The sequence below is a fragment of the Benincasa hispida genome, unplaced genomic scaffold (genome assembly GCF_009727055.1).
Source record: "Benincasa hispida cultivar B227 unplaced genomic scaffold, ASM972705v1 Contig50_2, whole genome shotgun sequence".
Classification (NCBI taxonomy): Eukaryota; Viridiplantae; Streptophyta; class Magnoliopsida; order Cucurbitales; family Cucurbitaceae; genus Benincasa; species Benincasa hispida.
Window position 1 is genome coordinate 709,707 of NW_024064891.1, and position 18,215 is coordinate 727,921.

Below are 18,215 nucleotides of genomic sequence, written 5' to 3' on the forward strand. Positions count from 1 at the left end.
ACTCAAAATGATACTTTTGACCATTTTTCTTGCCATATTTTAATTTTCAATATTTAAATTTCAACAACGAAATATGCAAAAATAAACACAAAGGTTTTTAACTCATTGACATTATTTCTCCAACACATTCAAATTCGAAAGTTTATTGTCTCGAATATTTAAATTTCAAACACGTAAATCTTTTGTAATCAATATTCATAGGCATAAAATATATATGTCATCGAAAAAAAGGGTTTAATTGTTCTTGAAGAGTTCAAATTGGCTTCTTGGATTTTTTTTCTCAAGATTTGAAAAAATTAAGGATTTATTTAGAATATATTTTCAAGTGTTTAATTTAAAAAATAAGTCATTTGGAAAGGAATTGGAGTGTTTTACAACCACTTATAATAACTTTTCAAGTGTATCTTAATCTGTTTTTTTTAAAAGTGTTTAAATAAAAATAAATTTTTTGAAAAAACATTTTTTTTTTCCAAATCAATCTAAATGAACCTTAAGAAGATAGTAAGTTATTCTCTACTGTGCCTAATACTCCACTGAATAACCGCATTTTGTGTGTATTTTACCATCAAATTTGATAAAGGAATTTCAATAATTATTTTTCATAGACGTAATACTTTTTTATTTCAACATGTGATAAATTAATATTAGTAATTTCATTGGAGCCTCCTCTCACTCCAATATAAAAAGAAAAATTACATTTTATAACAAATACATTTTAAAAATCATGATTTCAACTTTTTTGTAATTGCAAGTGTGACAATCACATAGAAATCAGATAATAATCACAAAAAAACAATCAGATAGCAATCAGATTTTCAGGTGAAAGTTTTTAACATGTTTGAAAAAAGTAAAACCTAAAGACATGTGTCCAATTTTCAATTTTTTTTTTATTAAAATTACAATTGTCCCATATAAAAATTTCTTTTATCAATAATTTGATGGAATAAATTTTGGAAGGTCTTTATTCCAAACTTATCCTTTACAAGTCTGTTGTATAGATTTCCTTTCCATTAATGATTGCACTAATTTGTAGACGATATGGCATCCAACTAGCTTTGTTATACATTTATTGGTTGAAATATACATATGTTGTAACGATTTGATTAGTTTCAAAATCAAAACTATACCATTTACATTGACAAAAATCTAGATAAATAAAAGTTCACTAAAATAATTTTAAAAATATTTAAATAAAATTGAGTTAGAGATCCCTACAAAAGTCAATGAAAAAAAAAAAAAACATAATATAAATCTGTTAACTTGATCATTCTCATTAAAATACCCCAAACATTCTGGAAAGTATGACACTAAACGGAAGCCTTATCTATAATCACATAGTAGTATGAAAAAACTTTCTCATCAAGTAGTACATTTTTTCTCTTACTTGAAAAATATTTTAAAAAAGAATGAATATTTTTTAAAGTTCGGATACTTATTACATTTTTTATGGACTAAAAAAATTGTAGTTTACAGAAAGTTTAAAATGAAAGAAGTGAATAAAATTAAATGCAATTACTTAAAATTGAGTGCATTAACTCCAACAAACAGGTGAATAAAAGCCATCAAACTTGAAAGTTTGAATTGAAATATTAAATTGCACCAAGTCGTGCTTAGGTTCCATGTGAATTGAAAAAAAAACTCGTGCATCATACTCTTGAAAAATATTAATTTTTGAGATCTAGGATCTCAAGACAGCCAAAAAAAATAAATAATAAATAAAATAAATAAATAAATAAATAAATAAAATCCCAATAATTTATTATTTGATTTTTCTTTCTTCTCTTACCATTCTATAAATAAGAACCTAAATTATGAAACATTCATACAATTTTGGTTGCTTAAGAGAATTTTCAGCTCCAATGGCTTGTAGAAGCGTCTCATTCCAATCTACAATCATTTCTAATTTTCAGTAAGTTAATTACTCTTTGTGTTTTGATTTTCTATTATGGTTTTTCCTCTTTAATTCTTTGTGTTTTGTCTTCCATTTAACAAGGGTTAACTTCATTTAAAGTATTCTTCCTCTCTCAATTAATTGTCTAAATTATAACTAATTCTATCACATCACTTTAATGGCCTTTCTCATTTTTTAAAAAAAATTAAAACCTCAAAGTGAAAACCTCTTAATCCACTTATCAAAAAATAATCAATATCAACATTCTTTAGCGAGTAAAGATACTAATTTCTATTTTAAAGGTCGATCGTAGTTTGAATTCACTCTCCATTAGGTTCAAACAAAGTTTCACATAAATTAGTGAAGAGAGAGATTCATGGTATACAAGTGAAGAATTAAATAGATCATTATACCTTTAATGTTTTATAATATGTATTTTCTCATAACTAATTACAAATATAGTTGTTTACCTTTCCTAAAACGGTTGTTTTCAAATTTAAGAAAATAAACTAAAATATTTAAAAATAATAGTAAAATATCACCGCCACTATCGTGGTCTATTATGACACAAATATACACAAATGGTAGTCTATCGTGGTCTATCATAGACTGTGATATTTTGCTATTAATTATAAATTTTTTTTTTCATAATTTTATCATTTAAAATAATTTTCCACCCTAAAAAACATTTACTAATATAATACTCTTTTAAATTTGGAGTATTTTAAAACTAAATTGTGACATGGGAATGAAACCCTCCACAATTGATCACATGGTAATTGATATATTATATCTACTAAAGCTATATTTATTATTTTTAATTATGGTAATGGATGTAATTTATTATGGTTAAAATATTACTTTTGTACCTTTACTTTGAAGATTGTTTGATTTTAGTCATTATACTTTCAATAAATCTTAAAATTTAGTCCCCACTCTTATGTTGATAGTTTATTTTTTTTTATAAAAAACTTCATTATCTACTAGCATTTTTACTAGTATTTTGAAAACATGTATTTTTTAACAAGGCATTAAAGAGTCCAGGGACTAAAATTGAACAAATTTTAAAATATAGATATCAAAATAATATTTTTATCTAGTTTTATTATAAATATATGATAGTCATGAACATATATATTGCTGATTAATTAGATGTTGATTGACTATAATAGCGATAATCACTAATTAAATTATATATATTGGTTAACTATAATCACCAAACATGAATTCTGATTTATATTGAATTTGCACCTATCGATTTATTTATTATTATTATATGTTAAAAATACGTTTCTAAGATTTTAAATTTAGTTTTTTAAATTTAGAAACTAACACTTTTGGCTCTAATAAAATTCTATTTGGTTTTGAGATTTTTATTTTTTCAAAAGTAAAATGCTTGGTAGCCACAGTTTGAATTGCTCTTTGATATCTGATGATGGTTTCTAAAGGTCATAAGTTTTTGCTCTTTGATATCTGATGATGGTTTCTAAAGGTCATAAGTTTTTATTTATTTATTATTATTATTATTAGCAAAGTGACGGTTAGTTTAATATAACAAACTAATGACACGAGTTCCCAATATCTCCAATTGTAATTATTTTGTTTTTTATTTTTCTTTTTGAAAATTAAATTTATGGACACTACTTCTACCTCTAAATTTCTTTTTTTATTATTTATTTTTTCCCAATAGTTTAAACCCCCCAAAAAAAATGAGAACTAAAGAAACTAGCTTTCAAAAGGTTGTTTTTGTTTTTGGAATTTGACTAAGAATTCAACTATTGTACTTTAAGAAATATGCAAATCATGGTAAGAAATGTGGTTGAAATATGCTTATTTTTTTTTTAAAAAAAATGATTACCAAACAGGGTCTTAATTCATCAAAAATTGGCCGGTAAGCAATGAATTAAAAGAGAAAAACTTGGGTGTCCTCTTGAGTTTTTCTCTTAGATGCACTATCTTAGTGCATCACAAGTATAGTCTGTATACTTTAGTTGATAACAATTTAGTTTATGTACTTTCAAATTTTTGATAATTTAGTCATTAAACTTTAGTAAGTAACAATTTAGTCTCTATACTTTATCATTTGTAATGATTTAGTACTTATTTTGAAAAATATTATTTTAGTGAAATTATTTATATATGTACATCGATAAATGGTTTGGGATTCATTTTATTTTAAATTATAAAGACTAAGTCGTTACACAATAAAAGTTGATGCCTAATTTTGAAGTAAATTTTTATGATAGGTATTAAATTGTTACAAATTTCAAAATATAGGAACTAAATTATTACTTATTAAAGTTTAAAATGATTACAAATTTAAAAATACGTACACGGATTAGATTGTGAACTAAATTGTTTCTTTTATGAAAACTTCGAGACCAAAAGTGTTTTTCCACCACTAAAGATTATTGCCTAATTTATTGTTATATGTAGAAGATTTAAAGTGTTGCAATCTTTTGGTGGAATCAACAACCTTACTGTTTCTGCTGAGTTCGCTTCAAATTGCAAAGCTAATAAACTGTTTCTGGGTTCACTCCAAACAAGATCAGCTTCATTGAAACACACCATCCTTGACTCAGCTTCTATTACAAATAGTTTTCCCATTGATGAAGATGAATTTGATCTTGATCGTCCAACCCAAGGTTTTGCTTCCATTGCAGATGCCATTCAAGAAATTCGCAACGGAAAGGTTGTTTTTTGTTTTTTGTTTCTTTTCTTCTTTTATATAATATTAGATAAACATGAGATTGTAATAGAAGTTAACTTACTCGTGTATCTTATAAAGATGATGAGATCGTTAATATAGGATTTGGTTGCAGATGGTGCTTGTTGTTGATGACGAAGATAGAGAAAATGAGGGAGATTTGATAATGGCAGCACAAGCTGCAACTCCTGAAGCCATGGCTTTCATTGTAAAGCATTGTACAGGAATTGTTTGTGTGGCCATGAAAGGTGAAGATTTGGAGAGGTTACAAATTCCACTTATGGTCAATGAAAAGGAGAACGAGGAGAAACTTTGTACTGCTTTTACCATCACAGTGGTACGATATAATACAAGAATTCTTACCTGTTAGTTGAGCTATACTTATTTTTTTCGGTCTAACTCAATCAGATAATTATGAAAAAACATCGAGAGGTATTTGGACCCCACTCTCTGTCTGGGACTTCAATTATAATAGTTGGTGCTTTCCACTATTATAATCTACAACTAACTACTATATTACTATTCAATTTCCTCTTTATTATAGTGTTTATAGTTTTTTACCAAGACTTAAATAATTTACGCCCTAAATTCAGACTATTATAATACAGAAACTATTATAACTATTGCATATAATACCCAATTCATAACCTCAAACACCTCCAAAAGATTAAAAAAAGATGTTTATTACATGACAAACTGTGATCAAGCCAATAATTAAGTTGTACTAATAATGAGTGCAATCAATTTATAGTAAATGCGTGTTTTTTTAATAAAAGAATGAAGAGTTTGTAACGTGATAAATTATGGTTGATGTTTTAGAATTATGATTATTTCAGGATGCACGAGAAGGTACGACGACAGGAGTGTCAGCTAGTGATAGGGCGAAAACAATATTGGGACTTGCATCAAGAGATTCAAAAGCATATGATTTTAAGAGGCCAGGTCATATATTTCCCCTTAGGTATAGGGAAGGTGGTGTTTTGAAGAGGGCTGGACATACTGAAGCCTCTGTGGATCTTGCTGTGCTTGCTGGATTTGATCCGGTTGGTATCCTTTGTGAGGTGGTTGATGAAGATGGTTCCATGGCTAGGTTACCTGCACTTCGTGAATTTGCCACTCGAGAAAATTTGAAAATCATTTCCATTGCTGATTTAATCAGGTAAATCTTTTTTACATCTTTTCGACGATCGTTTAATAATCATTTGATTTTTAATTTTTCTCATATATGTATATATGAGAAGTGTGCAAATAGAGTCCATTGGTTAGAGAAGGAAGTGATCATGAATATATAACTTGTGAATAATTATCTCCATTGATATGAGACCTTTTAGGTGGTTTAAAAAGCAAAGTCATGAGGGTTTACGTCCAAAATAGATAATATCATATTATTGTAGAGATAAGTGAAGGTGCTAATATGTGTTTGGTAACAGATTTAGAAATTGAATAATAATTTAAATAATTGTTTAAATATGTTTAAATTCATACTATATTTATGAATCATAAAAACTAGTAGTAATTACCAAATAAATATTAGTTGACAATAAATTGTTATTATTAATTTATTTATTAACATAATTTTATGTAAAAAAAAAAGTATATGATTATTATTTTGTAATATTATATAAATTACAATAGATTATATAATACATACTTAATTTTTTTTTTAAAAAAAAATGAATTGAGTTTATAGCATGACATTTTATATTTCTAAATATTTTTATCTTAATTTAATATAATTATGCATTTTAAAATTAAAAATTAAAAATTTGGATACAATGAAAATATGAAAATGTTGTTTTTAGTGTTTGGATTACAGAATCCAAAAACAATTTTCAGAAACAAAATCCATATTATCTACTAAAAACACATATTTGCTTAATTTTGTAAATTTAAAATATATAAAACAGAATAATTTAGATTGTCAACTAAACAGACCTTTAATATCAGTTAAAAATATAAAGTAAAATTGAAATATTTGTTATACATAACTTAATTGTGTAGTTACTTGGACAAATTTAAACAAAACTCATCAAATTGGTAGATGAAACATCATCCAATTTGTTCTATTTTTATCCTTTAATGTTTCAACATTCAATTAACTTTTTTCACAACATTTTTTTAATACAATCGAACTGTGCAGGTATAGGAGGAAGAGAGATAGATTAATCGAAAATGGTGGGAACGGTGGTACTCGTATGCCAACTAAATGGGGTCCCTTTCAAGCATATTGCTACAAATCTGTTTTGGATGGCATTGAACATATTGCAATGGTTAAGGTAACTATACATATATAACTCATAATTTTGTTTCAAAGTGCAAGAATTCATTACTTTTCTTTGTCTTTTTTTTTTTTTTTTTTGCAGGGTGATATTGGTGATGGAGAAAATATTTTGGTTAGAGTACACTCGGAATGCTTCACTGGAGATATATTGGGATCATCTAGATGCGACTGTGGAGACCAGCTTGCTTTAGCTATGCAGTTGATCGAGGCAGCAGGCAGGGGTGTGTTGGTTTATCTTCGTGGACATGAAGGAAGAGGCATAGGTTTGGGCCACAAACTCCGTGCCTATAACTTGCAGGATGCTGGCCGAGATACTGTTGAAGCTAACCAAGATTTGGGATTCCCTGTCGATTCTCGCGAATACGGCATTGGTGCACAGGTACGTAATGGCTGAAGTAGTGATTTTCCTATAACTAGTTTTGAATTATTATGTTTGGTTTCAAAAGTGATTTTAGAATTATGTATAAAATAAATAAAACCAACGTTTTCTGTTTGAGAAATTATACTTCAAGGGTAAATTGGGTATTTCAATAAATGATGACATGTAGGTAGATTTTTGGAGTGATTTTCGATCAATCACACTCCACCAAGAATCATGTCTCATCAACTAATTATCAAAAACTCAATTTTAATAATTTTAGATTTTCTAAAATCAATTTCAACTATTTAAAAGAAATATTATGGATTGGCTTAATAGTAAATATAGGGCTTGAGTTTGATAAAAGACTAAGAAGAGATGAATTCAGTCCATAGTGGCTACTTATCTAGGATTTAATAGCCTACAAGTATCTGACATCCAAGCATAGTAAGGTGAGCAGGTAGTCCCGTGAGATTAGTCTAGGTGCACGTAAATTGGCCTAAAACACTCATAGATATAAAAAAAAAAAAATCAACTATTTAAAAGGAAAATGATTTTGGAATGATCTAAAAATAACATATTCTATTGTATAATATTATCCACTTCAAGCATAAATTCTCAGGACTTCATTATTTGAAAACCATCTCAAAAGATCTTGTACTAGGAGAGATATTTGTCATCATTTATATATCTATGAGGGCTTCTTGAAACTTCAATCGGATCATAGAATATATTATTTTATCATTATGATTTTTAACACAGAGTCTCTAATCCTGCTCTCTCTGTTCTGGTTGAAGATTCTAAGGGATCTTGGAGTGAGAACAATGAAGCTAATGACAAACAACCCAACAAAGTTCATAGGGTTGAAGGGATATGGCTTAGAAGTTTCAGGTAGAGTTCCTTTGGTAACCCCAGTTACAAAAGACAACAAGAGATACCTGGAGACGAAACGCGCCAAAATGGGGCACGTCTACAACTTCGATCTCGGTGTTCGATTTAGAAATTTGATCGACGAGCATCAAACATCGAACGGAAATGCAGAATCAAGCAACGCTGTGGCTTAAGCTAGCAATAACGTTGAAATTTAAAGAGAAGTAACCGTTGATTATCAAAGGTGTTGTTGGAAGATAAATGAGAAGTATGCTGACAAAATGAAAGCCTAATTGTACCACATTCGGCATTATTATTCAGTTGGTTTAATTTGTTGAGTTTATGCTTCCAATGTTTCATATTTGTAATTCACAATATTGGTCATTAAGTTGGAAATTACATTATCGAACCACATTATGAATGAACAGTGGAATGAATTACAAATGCTACTGCTCCCTATGATTATTGTTTTCTAGTTGATCCGTTTCTCATAAAAATCGAATGAAGTTTTTATTTGTAGTATAATTATGTGTTGTTTTATTTTATTACTATTAGTTACTGAAAAAATAAAGTTGGATCTAACACAAAAAAAAGATGTCAAATACGATGTCAGAAACAATATGTATGATAAGTTTGTAACCTAGTTTGGTGCAATATCATATGTGTTTGGGGGACTATGTGCCTAGTGGAAAGAAACTTCACTATATAAAGAGTTGCAATTATAACAAAAAAATATTTATCTGATAAACTTCCTCTTTAGTAACTTATGTATAGCTTCCTCTTTAGTTTTAACTTAGGCTCCCCCAAGTGTGAGCTCCCCTCACTTCCACAATAATGCTTCTCCAAACATTGCATGAGATCCTGTGAAACGTACTTAGGCTCTCCTTAACTATGAGATCTCCTCACCTCCTGAAATAAGCTTTTTCCAAACTTTGATTTAGATCCCCTCAATACAAACATCAAAAACTCATCCGAGTTCTCTATGTGATTTGCTACACTCACAACAATTCAACCAAGCCTCATTGATGGCTGGAACAAACAACCATAATCAGAAAAGATAAAGCCTTTTTGATTGCAATACATGAAAATTAAAGCTTAGACAATTTCTAAGCTCAAAAATCTAAATACATACATTTCTCTTATCTTGCCACTCAACACCTGAACTCTTCTACTCTCTCAACCCATCTGATTCTCCCAATATTACCTACTTGCGACACTTACCAAGATCTTGCTACGTGGAAAAAAAGAAATTTGTCCTATCCCTGGACAAGTGATCGAGAGAGCAAAAAGTACTCGTGACGAAAGTGGGACCTTACAAATCTTTTTCGATCTCGATCCTTCCTGAATCTCTCGAATGGCTATAAAGTACTTTCAAGACTCTCATTGCTACCCCAAGCACCAACCATTTCTTTCTAGAAAAGAGATACAAGGAATACTGGCTTTGGATAGAAAAGACGCACAACAGGAAAGGAAATATTGCTAAAATTTTTCAGGTGGACGACAAAGGGAGAAAAACTTGCATCCTTGTCCTTGAAGGCCTTGACAAGAATGGATGGGTCTCTTTCCAATCCATGCTTACTTTCAATGAAGAAAAATGTGGGAAAAAAAAGTCTCGTCCTTCATGGATAGTCCAGGAAGTACCCCTCTCCTACGTCCTGTATTGAAGACATGTGTTGTGAAATTTGGGTTTTAAAAAAGGAAGAATTGCTTTTGAGAATCTCACATTGCTTAGGTTGGGATGTGAACTCTCCTTCAAATACTCCCATCTTGGACTTTGGGTTTGGGCTTCAAGGGACATCCCACACGTGCGTACCACCATCCGTCCGGTCGGTCGGATGGGCAAGGCGAGGTGAGTGTCTGTGATTATATTTAATAAAAAAATTATTTTTAAATTTATTTTACTTTAATATTTTTTCCTTTTAAGCTAAAACTGAACCAAAACGTGTCGCTCACGAGCCAATCAAGTAGTCCTCAGTGCACACATGCACACTCAATGGCTCCATGCATTTTGCGGAATTGCACGTTATTTGCCTAAACCTTCTCTATGTCATCTTCTGTTGGCCCTAGATGCCTATAAAAGGTGTAAGCCTTTTTGGCAGTGAGACACAACACGATTTCCTATCACCATTTCTCTCTCGCTCATTTTTTTTTCCTTCTTCCATTCAAGTTTTCCAAGCAAGTCAGTCTGAAGGGTGTGAGTTTTCAGTTGAACACTCCACTAAAGATCGATAGCTACACTCTTCGCACTACAAATATATTTCTGTATCCATTGAATATAACCAGTCAACAGAGCGATGACCCTTCACAAATTGTTTGTAAGTACAGCTGGGCCAAAATTACTGTTTTGTCCCTGTAGTCACATCTAACTCCATAAGTACCACTGATTTCTCTAATGAACAATAAATCATAGTCCAGCTATGACCAAACCATTCCTAGGCTAGGAGAGGATGTGACGCCACATTGTTCAAGCCCTGGAATTAGCCCTTAAGGGAGCAATTTATCTACTTACCCCGACATTGGGAAATAAGTGAATTTCGTCTTGTGTAGCTGCGTTCCTAGCTCCCAAACCAGACAAATTTCCAAAATGGTAGGCTTCTTGAGTCGATGATCTGACCACTCTCACCCATACAAATTAAAGGACCGCTTTTATATGCAGGAGTTTACAACTCACTAAAGATTCAGGTCATGTCACCTATGGTCATCTTGGTGAAATGTATGTCTTAATTATGAATGGTGTTATATAATGAGACTAGTCTTTTCGCGGTTCAGTCTGAAACAAACTCCTTTGTATAAAATACCCTCACTCACATGTCACCACATGAATGATCAGGATCATATCATTTGTGGCACTTTACAACAATTGTAATATCTACAAAGCAAGCCGTACTCATAGTGTCAACAGGATAAAGTATCTAGCCTTATCCATTTACTATAGACCATTTAGGTTATCACTTAAACATGATCCACCTCTATTTCTTTACATACATGCTTAAGCTACAGATGATAACCTTGGATGTTAATTTATTGGTTTGTGGGTTTAATGTTACTAAATGTCAAATAAAACGTCTCATATTTTATTAAATAAATAAATTGTTTGTACAATACAATTACAAACTACAACACTCTATGAAATTTAGGGCATCAACCCTAACAAATTTATGGAATGTGATGGTGAATTGAGTGCACAGATTATGAATATCAATCAAACAAACATATAGCTTAGGTTGGTTGAGTTTCTTCTACTATTTGCTAATTTTTTATTGATTAATTCTTAAGTAAAACAATTCTCTAATTAGTATTAAGAATAAGGGCTCAGCCGAATAACCGATTTCCATCGTCTAACCAGTTACACAAAGTTGGAATTCATCTAGATTAGTTAGAATGTGCTTATTGATTGGAACCCCTAATAAACTTAACAATCTAACTTAACCTTTACTTCTTGGTGATTAACTTCCTAACAATTACGTATTAGGTGTTAATCTAAAGTGATCAATCAATCAAACACTGCTAACTTTTCAGATAATCTCATGCTAAAAAGATTGAAGTATCAATACAAGATGAAATCTCATTAAAACCAAAAAATCTAAGTAGAAGTTCAACATCAAAATCTCAAGAATACACAAAGAATAGAAATAGACTCTTAATCCAAGCTAGATACCTCTAATCATCCTCAAAAGCAAGAAGATTAGACTTAATCATGACAAAAATGGAAGAGAATAAGTATTTACAATGGATAGGAGAAGAATAGAAGAGAAAAAAAATGGAAAAACGACGTGATAATTCATCAAATCGAGCAAATTTTATTTTATAATAATGTGCACACGTCGCGACACTAGGGTGCAGAAAGTAAGAAAAAAGAGAAAAAGAAATAAGGTTAACTTCCCTAAATAATGGAATTAAGGAAGGATTTCCCTCCCTCAATTCAAGCTCTTTTCCACCAATAAACTTATCAAAACAAGAATAATTGGAAATATTAGGTTCAAAAAGAAGGGGAAAATGCATAAAAAAAAAATCTAAACTAGGAAAGCGAGTAAATTTTGACATCTGGCTACCTCCAGGAAGCGCAAATTTTTAGGGTCGGTTGCTTGACCATGGTTGACTCTTTTCAGATGTAAACCGACGTGTCCAACTAGTAGGCAAGATCAAAACGGTTCAACGAATCCCCCTTGTGAAAAAGCTTCAACCTATGCCCGTTCACCTAAAATTCTTCCCTATCAAAAAATTTAGAATATTAATTGCACCATAACGGTAAACATGAGAAGCATCAAATGGACCATTCCACTTAGATCGGAATTTTCCAGGCATTAATTTCTATAAAAGAATTTTTTTCCCTATTTGGAACTCCTTGCGTACAATCATTCTATCATGGAATTCTTTCGTTTTCTCCTTATAAATCAATGAATTTTTTAAGGAATCTAACATGAGCTCTTCTAGTTCTTGGAGCTCTAGGAGTCTGACCTCACCTACCATCTCATGGTTCAAGTTGCACTTCTTCATTACTCAATATGATTTGTGCTAGATCACAATTGGTTAGTTGCAAGCCTTCCCCTAGAACATCCTATAGGAAAACATCCCAATAAGAGTCTTGAAGGTCATCCTGTAAGCTCACAATGCATCGTCAATTCTAAGGTTCCAATCTTTCCTTCCTAGGTTCACTATCTTCTGAAGGATGGTTTTCACCTCCCTATTTGAAACCTCTGCCTGCCCATTAGTCTGAGGGTGGTACGAGGTGACAATATGATGTTGTAAACCATACTTCTTTAACAAGAAGGCGATTACTCTATTATAGAAATGAGTCCCTTGATCACTGATAATGGCTTGAGAGAAGCCAAACCTACTAAGATGTTAATCTTTAAAATTCTTGCAAAAAACTTAGCATCATAGTAATAGTGAGCTTTACTTCCACTCAACTTGGAAACATAGTCCACAACCAACAAGATATATTTAAACCCACAAGAAGAAGGAAAAAGTCCCATAAAATCTATCTCCCAGACGTCGAATATTTCACAGAAAATAATAGGGACTTGTGGCATTTCGTTTCTACGGGAAAGCCCACCTGACTTTCGACAATGTTCACATGTTTTACGGAAAAAAATATGCATCCCTAAAGTGAGTCTCCTAGTACAACCCAGAGTATAATAATTTTTTAGCAGTTTGTTTAGGACTAAAATGCCCCTCCTCTCCCCCAAGCATGCTCATGACAAAATGTTAATATAAAAAAGAACTCATCATTGGGTACACTGTTGGGGTTGATGCCCTAAAGTCTCGTGTCCTGTAGTTTGTAAACAGTTTGTACGAATGCTTGTGTTGTATAATATATGATATTTACTTCAATCTTGTTTTTTACTTAGTTGCATGTTTTATTTGTTTTACCACAAAACCAATAAACATAAAATCCCTATTTATCTGTATGTAACTTAAGCATGTATGTAGTGACATACAAATGGATCATGTCTTAAGTGATAACCAAAATGGTCTATAGTATATGGATATAGGAAGGAAACCTTATCCTGGTAACGCTACGGATGCGACCCACTTTATGAAATGGTCACAAGTGTTGTGACTTATCGCAGATGGTCTGATTCTGATCATTCGTGTAGGGGACATGCGAGCGGGGGCGTCCTATATAAAGAGTTTGTATAAGACCTGACCATGAAGTGTTAACGTCTCGTTATATAACACCGTTCATGACAAAGACTTTACTTCACTAGGATGATCATAGGTAACATGACCTCAATCCTGAGTGAGTTGGGAACTCCTGCCATTAAGGGCGGTCCTTTGATTTGTATGGGTGCGAGTGGCCAGGTTGCCGATTCAAACCTACCATTTTGGGGATTTGTCTGATTTAGGAGCTGGGAACACAGCTACACAAGATGGAATTCACTTCTTCCCCGAAGCAGGGGTAGGTAGATAGATAGCTCCCTTGAGGGCTGATTCCAAAGCTTGAACAATGTGGTGCCACACACCTTCTTTTAGCCCGAGAGCTGTTCACACATAGTTAGACTATGTTGTATTGTTCATTAGAGGAATCAGTGGTACTTAAGGAGTGAGATGTAACTACAAGGGCAAAATGGTAACTTGGCCCAACTATACTTACGAGCATCTGTGAAGGGTCATCGTACTCATGATTCGTTATATCCGATAGACATAGAAATATATCTGTAATAAGAAGAGTTCAGTTGTTGGTTTTTAGTGGAATGCCTGACAGTTAATAGATGGTGGATCTTGTGGCTAAAGAGTTTAATCAGCTATTCACGGACCGTTGGAGCTTTGAGATAAAGGTCCATTAGGTCCCCTAGGTAGCTTGGATAAAGTCGAGAATCAGTATTTGGGTTAATTTGATATGTTCAAATTGACAAGAGGATGTTCGATTATATATGATATAATTGGACTCGTTAATTATATATGACATAATTGACTAAATGTATGAGATACATTATTTTAGAGGAAATTAGATATAAATATAATTTATATCAAGTAGAGGAGAAATTACTATAGTAGATATGTGATATCAAACTATAGGGTAAGAATATAATATGATTATACTTATTAATTATTAATTGGTTAATTATATGATAATTGGCCTAAAATTTCTCTCGGACGTGCGTTAGTGGGAGCAGCCGCGTCGTTTATTGTAACCGAAGAATAAAATGAATTTTTTTTTTCATTTTGCAAAAGTTCGAAAAGTTCAAAAAATTTTGGCATCAGTGTGGAAACGATCGATAGTGTGTCGTTAAAAAATCGCATAGTCGAGAGCCTATACGATAGTTGCTCAGCACCTAAACGATCGCAAGTTAATTCCTATACGATCGCATAGCTTTCCTAAACGATCGATAGTGTGTCGTGTTTTCTAAATGATCGTCTACCTTTTTCTAAACGATCGCTTATAAAACCTACACGATCGTGTAGCTTCTTCTAAACGATAAGCATTTAGCTATACGATAGCTTCCTTTTCTCTCCTACTTGCTTATCGGCCACACGATTAGTTCTTCCTCCTACCTCTACCAAACTCACCAAAGACCATACTTTGGATTCTCACTCCGAGAATACCAAGGGCTTCATTTTGGTGGTTTCGTCTCCGTTGCGTTCACTTATTCGTGATTGATCGTGCTGCTGCAGCCGACGTATTTGCTGGCCGTTAGAGTTTGCGTAGAGGTCTTTCGTTGCGTCTGAGTTCCAAAGTTTGAAGAGCGTCTTCAACTGGTATGAAAACTTTTTCCTTGTATTTTTATTGTTCAAAGCATGCCATTCATTACTATTTATTTACATAACTGTATGTTAGAATGTATATGTTGTATTTCAGTCATGGTGAAATCGGAAAGATCCGAATGCGCTTATGGATGCTCTTCGTTAAGAGATCCTTCAAACATATCTCCTAATTATCTCATCAGAACAAAACTTCCACGGGTAAGGATCCTTCCACACATAATATTTTGACTCACTTTTAATCTTATCACACTTACATGTATTGAGATCGATTGGAAGGTTACCTATGACCAGATAATTGATTAAGTCTACCTACCAAGGAGTCATAGAACTATCGTTTCTCTGCATCAATGCTTGATCTGGGAATTCTCTATCGAAATGGAAGCATTCTTCATTTGTGGTCAATCTACTAAAATGATCAGCAACGGCGTTCTCACACCCCTTCCTATCTTGAATCTTCAAGTTGAACTCTTGAAGAAGGAGAATCCATCTATGTAAATGGGGTTTAAACTTCTTTGACATCAAATATCACAGAGTTGCATGGTCATAAAACACAACAATCTCAAAACCAACAATATAAGAACGGAATTTATCAAGTGCAAAAGCACAACTAAAAGCTCTATCTCTATAGTAATGTAGTTGTATTTCGCTGGATTGAGAGTCTTGAAAGCATAATATATCACATGGTACTTCTTGTCTACTTTCTAACCCAAAACTGCTCCCACAGCAAAATCACTTTCATTGCACATGATCTCAAAGGGAAGATCCCATCTAGGAGCACCCTTTTACGCGTTAAAGCTTGCTTTGCACTCATCATCGAATTTGAATTTCACATATTTTTGGAGTAAGGAGGTATTGATTGGGTAATCTCATTTAAGTCTTTTATGAACCTATAGTAAAATCTTGCATTAGCAAGGAAAGAATGAACCTCCCTCATATTTGTGGGGTAAGGGAGCCTAGTAATAACATCTATTTAGCAGAATCAACCTCAATGCCATGCTTAGAGATAACATGCTCAAGGATTCTATGATAACGGGCAGAAATGCACGTTATCATAGTGCTAAATCCTTAAACAATATTGGATTGCGTTGATAGAATATGTTAAATTGCGTCTATTAAGTATAAATTCTATATTACTGCAATCGCTAGGGTCCAATGCATTAGAGCAGTTGATCTTCATATTTTTTTTGCAAAATAATGCGTTAAAGCAATGCAAAGAATGCAATCATAGGAATACATTGGTTGAGCGCAACTTCACCGCAAGACTTTTCATTGATCGTGCTCATAAACATCCACCCAAGAAGAATCACTACAACATGGTGGGCACATCCAGACAAAAGGACAATTAAGATCGATGGAACAAAAAGCTAACGGCAGTCGAATCCAAATTAAGTTGATAGCCGATAATGGTCACAAAGTACATCCAGCTTTATCGGTGACAATTATCCGGCATATCAGTCAGGAATTAAAGTTATCCCATCTGTAAAACCAGGAGAGAGAAGCCGCCTTTCACCTTTGATGCCCTATAAATACCAAGTGCATTGTTCAGAGAAGGGGTTAAGTAGTCGATTACTTCACATCACTTTACAAGTTCACACCTCTGTTCATAGTTTTCTTTTCCATTTTACGGTGAAGATAGAGAAGAATGGTGACACCGGTGATCGTCCAAGGCGGATCGGGAGAGAACCTTGGGGCGTAAGAGCAGAGAGCGAGTTGACTCTCGCGAAAGCGAGAATATATTTAGTGCACGAGTAGAACAGTGTAATGCCTGATGGCAAGAAATTGCTTCAGGCTCTTTACTATACTTACATTGTTATTCCGTACTTCATCTTATATTTATTCAATAGAAGTTCTATTTCTACATCTGCTCACTCTTTTAATACACATGAGTAGCTAAACTAGTTGAATGGGTTGAGAGGAACTTCATGGAACACGAGACATACGCAGCGGAATTAGGACCTAATTACACTCTAATTGCTTTTAATTTAATGGAAAAAACATGCAATTTGAAGGGAAAAAACAGTAATTAACTTACCTTTAAAGCTCCTGAAAATCACTTTTTCTTGCTGAATCTCGACCCCAACTCTTTCGGACCACCACTAGAGTTGACCTACTATCCTCTGGACTCAAAACTGAGTTGTGGGACATGATGGATGAAAAAAAACCGAGAGAGAGAGAGATGGAAAAAAAGATGGATTTTTGGGTTAGGTTTTGAATTTTTCTCGAAGAAAATAGATTTTTTTTCAGCCCAAATTTGAAAACTATTTTTTGCAAAAATGGGCAAAATTCTTTTAACAAAATTGAAAAGCCCAATTTATAGAAAAAAGTCATGCAACAATTGCATGAGCCAAATCCATAAAAACCTAATACCTATAATCCACTATCTTAGTGGGCTTAATGTCTCCACTATAAGCCAACACCTAGCCCACTATTTTGTTAGTGGAATTATCCAACAAAAGTTTCGATTTTCCCACTAACTTTAGTCAAAGGGCAAAATAGTCATTTGGTCAAAGTCAAACTTTGACCAAAAAGTCAACATTTTGACTTTTAAAGATTTTTCCGTGGTGACTAATTTTGACCTCCCGAGCATGACTCCACATTCATTTTCTCGAAATTCAAATCACATTTGAATATAAGGTCGGTCAAAGTTTGACTTTTCAAAGTCAAAAGTCAACTCTTTGACTTTTTATATCTTTGATCATTTGCATTATTTCTGAGCTTCCGAATATGAACATATTCATATTCTTGATATTTAAATCACATTTAAATATTAAAGTTGTATCTCTAAAATGAAAAACCCGACCACTATATCACATATATTTGTCGGTTTCTCTCTCTTTACCTAATTCGAACAATTCGAATCATTCTATCATACTGTTCTAGGTTTATTCCATATGAGCTA

General features: G+C 32.5%; 1 protein-coding gene across 1 annotated transcript; it reads left to right on the forward strand.

Moving 5' to 3' along the window:
• Window positions 1-1,859: 1,859 nt before the first annotated feature.
• On the forward strand, window positions 1,860-8,301 carry LOC120069598 (bifunctional riboflavin biosynthesis protein RIBA 1, chloroplastic-like). The gene is made up of 7 exons (XM_039021389.1): window positions 1,860-1,909; window positions 4,328-4,583; window positions 4,714-4,935; window positions 5,435-5,757; window positions 6,739-6,874; window positions 6,962-7,258; window positions 8,035-8,301. Exons 1-7 carry the CDS (start codon window positions 1,860-1,862, stop codon window positions 8,299-8,301), a joined length of 1,551 nt encoding a protein of 516 aa, XP_038877317.1.
• Window positions 8,302-18,215: the final 9,914 nt, after the last annotated feature.

Excerpts from the sequence above, each read along its gene's own strand:
- LOC120069598 (XM_039021389.1), top strand. The coding sequence starts at position 1,860 with ATGGCTTGTAGAAGCGTCTCATTCCAATCTACAATCATTTCTAATTTT. Across the intron at positions 4,584-4,713 it reads AAGAAATTCGCAACGGAAAG|ATGGTGCTTGTTGTTGATGA; the intron begins GTTGTTTTTTGT and ends ATTTGGTTGCAG. Across the intron at positions 7,259-8,034 it reads AATACGGCATTGGTGCACAG|ATTCTAAGGGATCTTGGAGT; the intron begins GTACGTAATGGC and ends TTCTGGTTGAAG.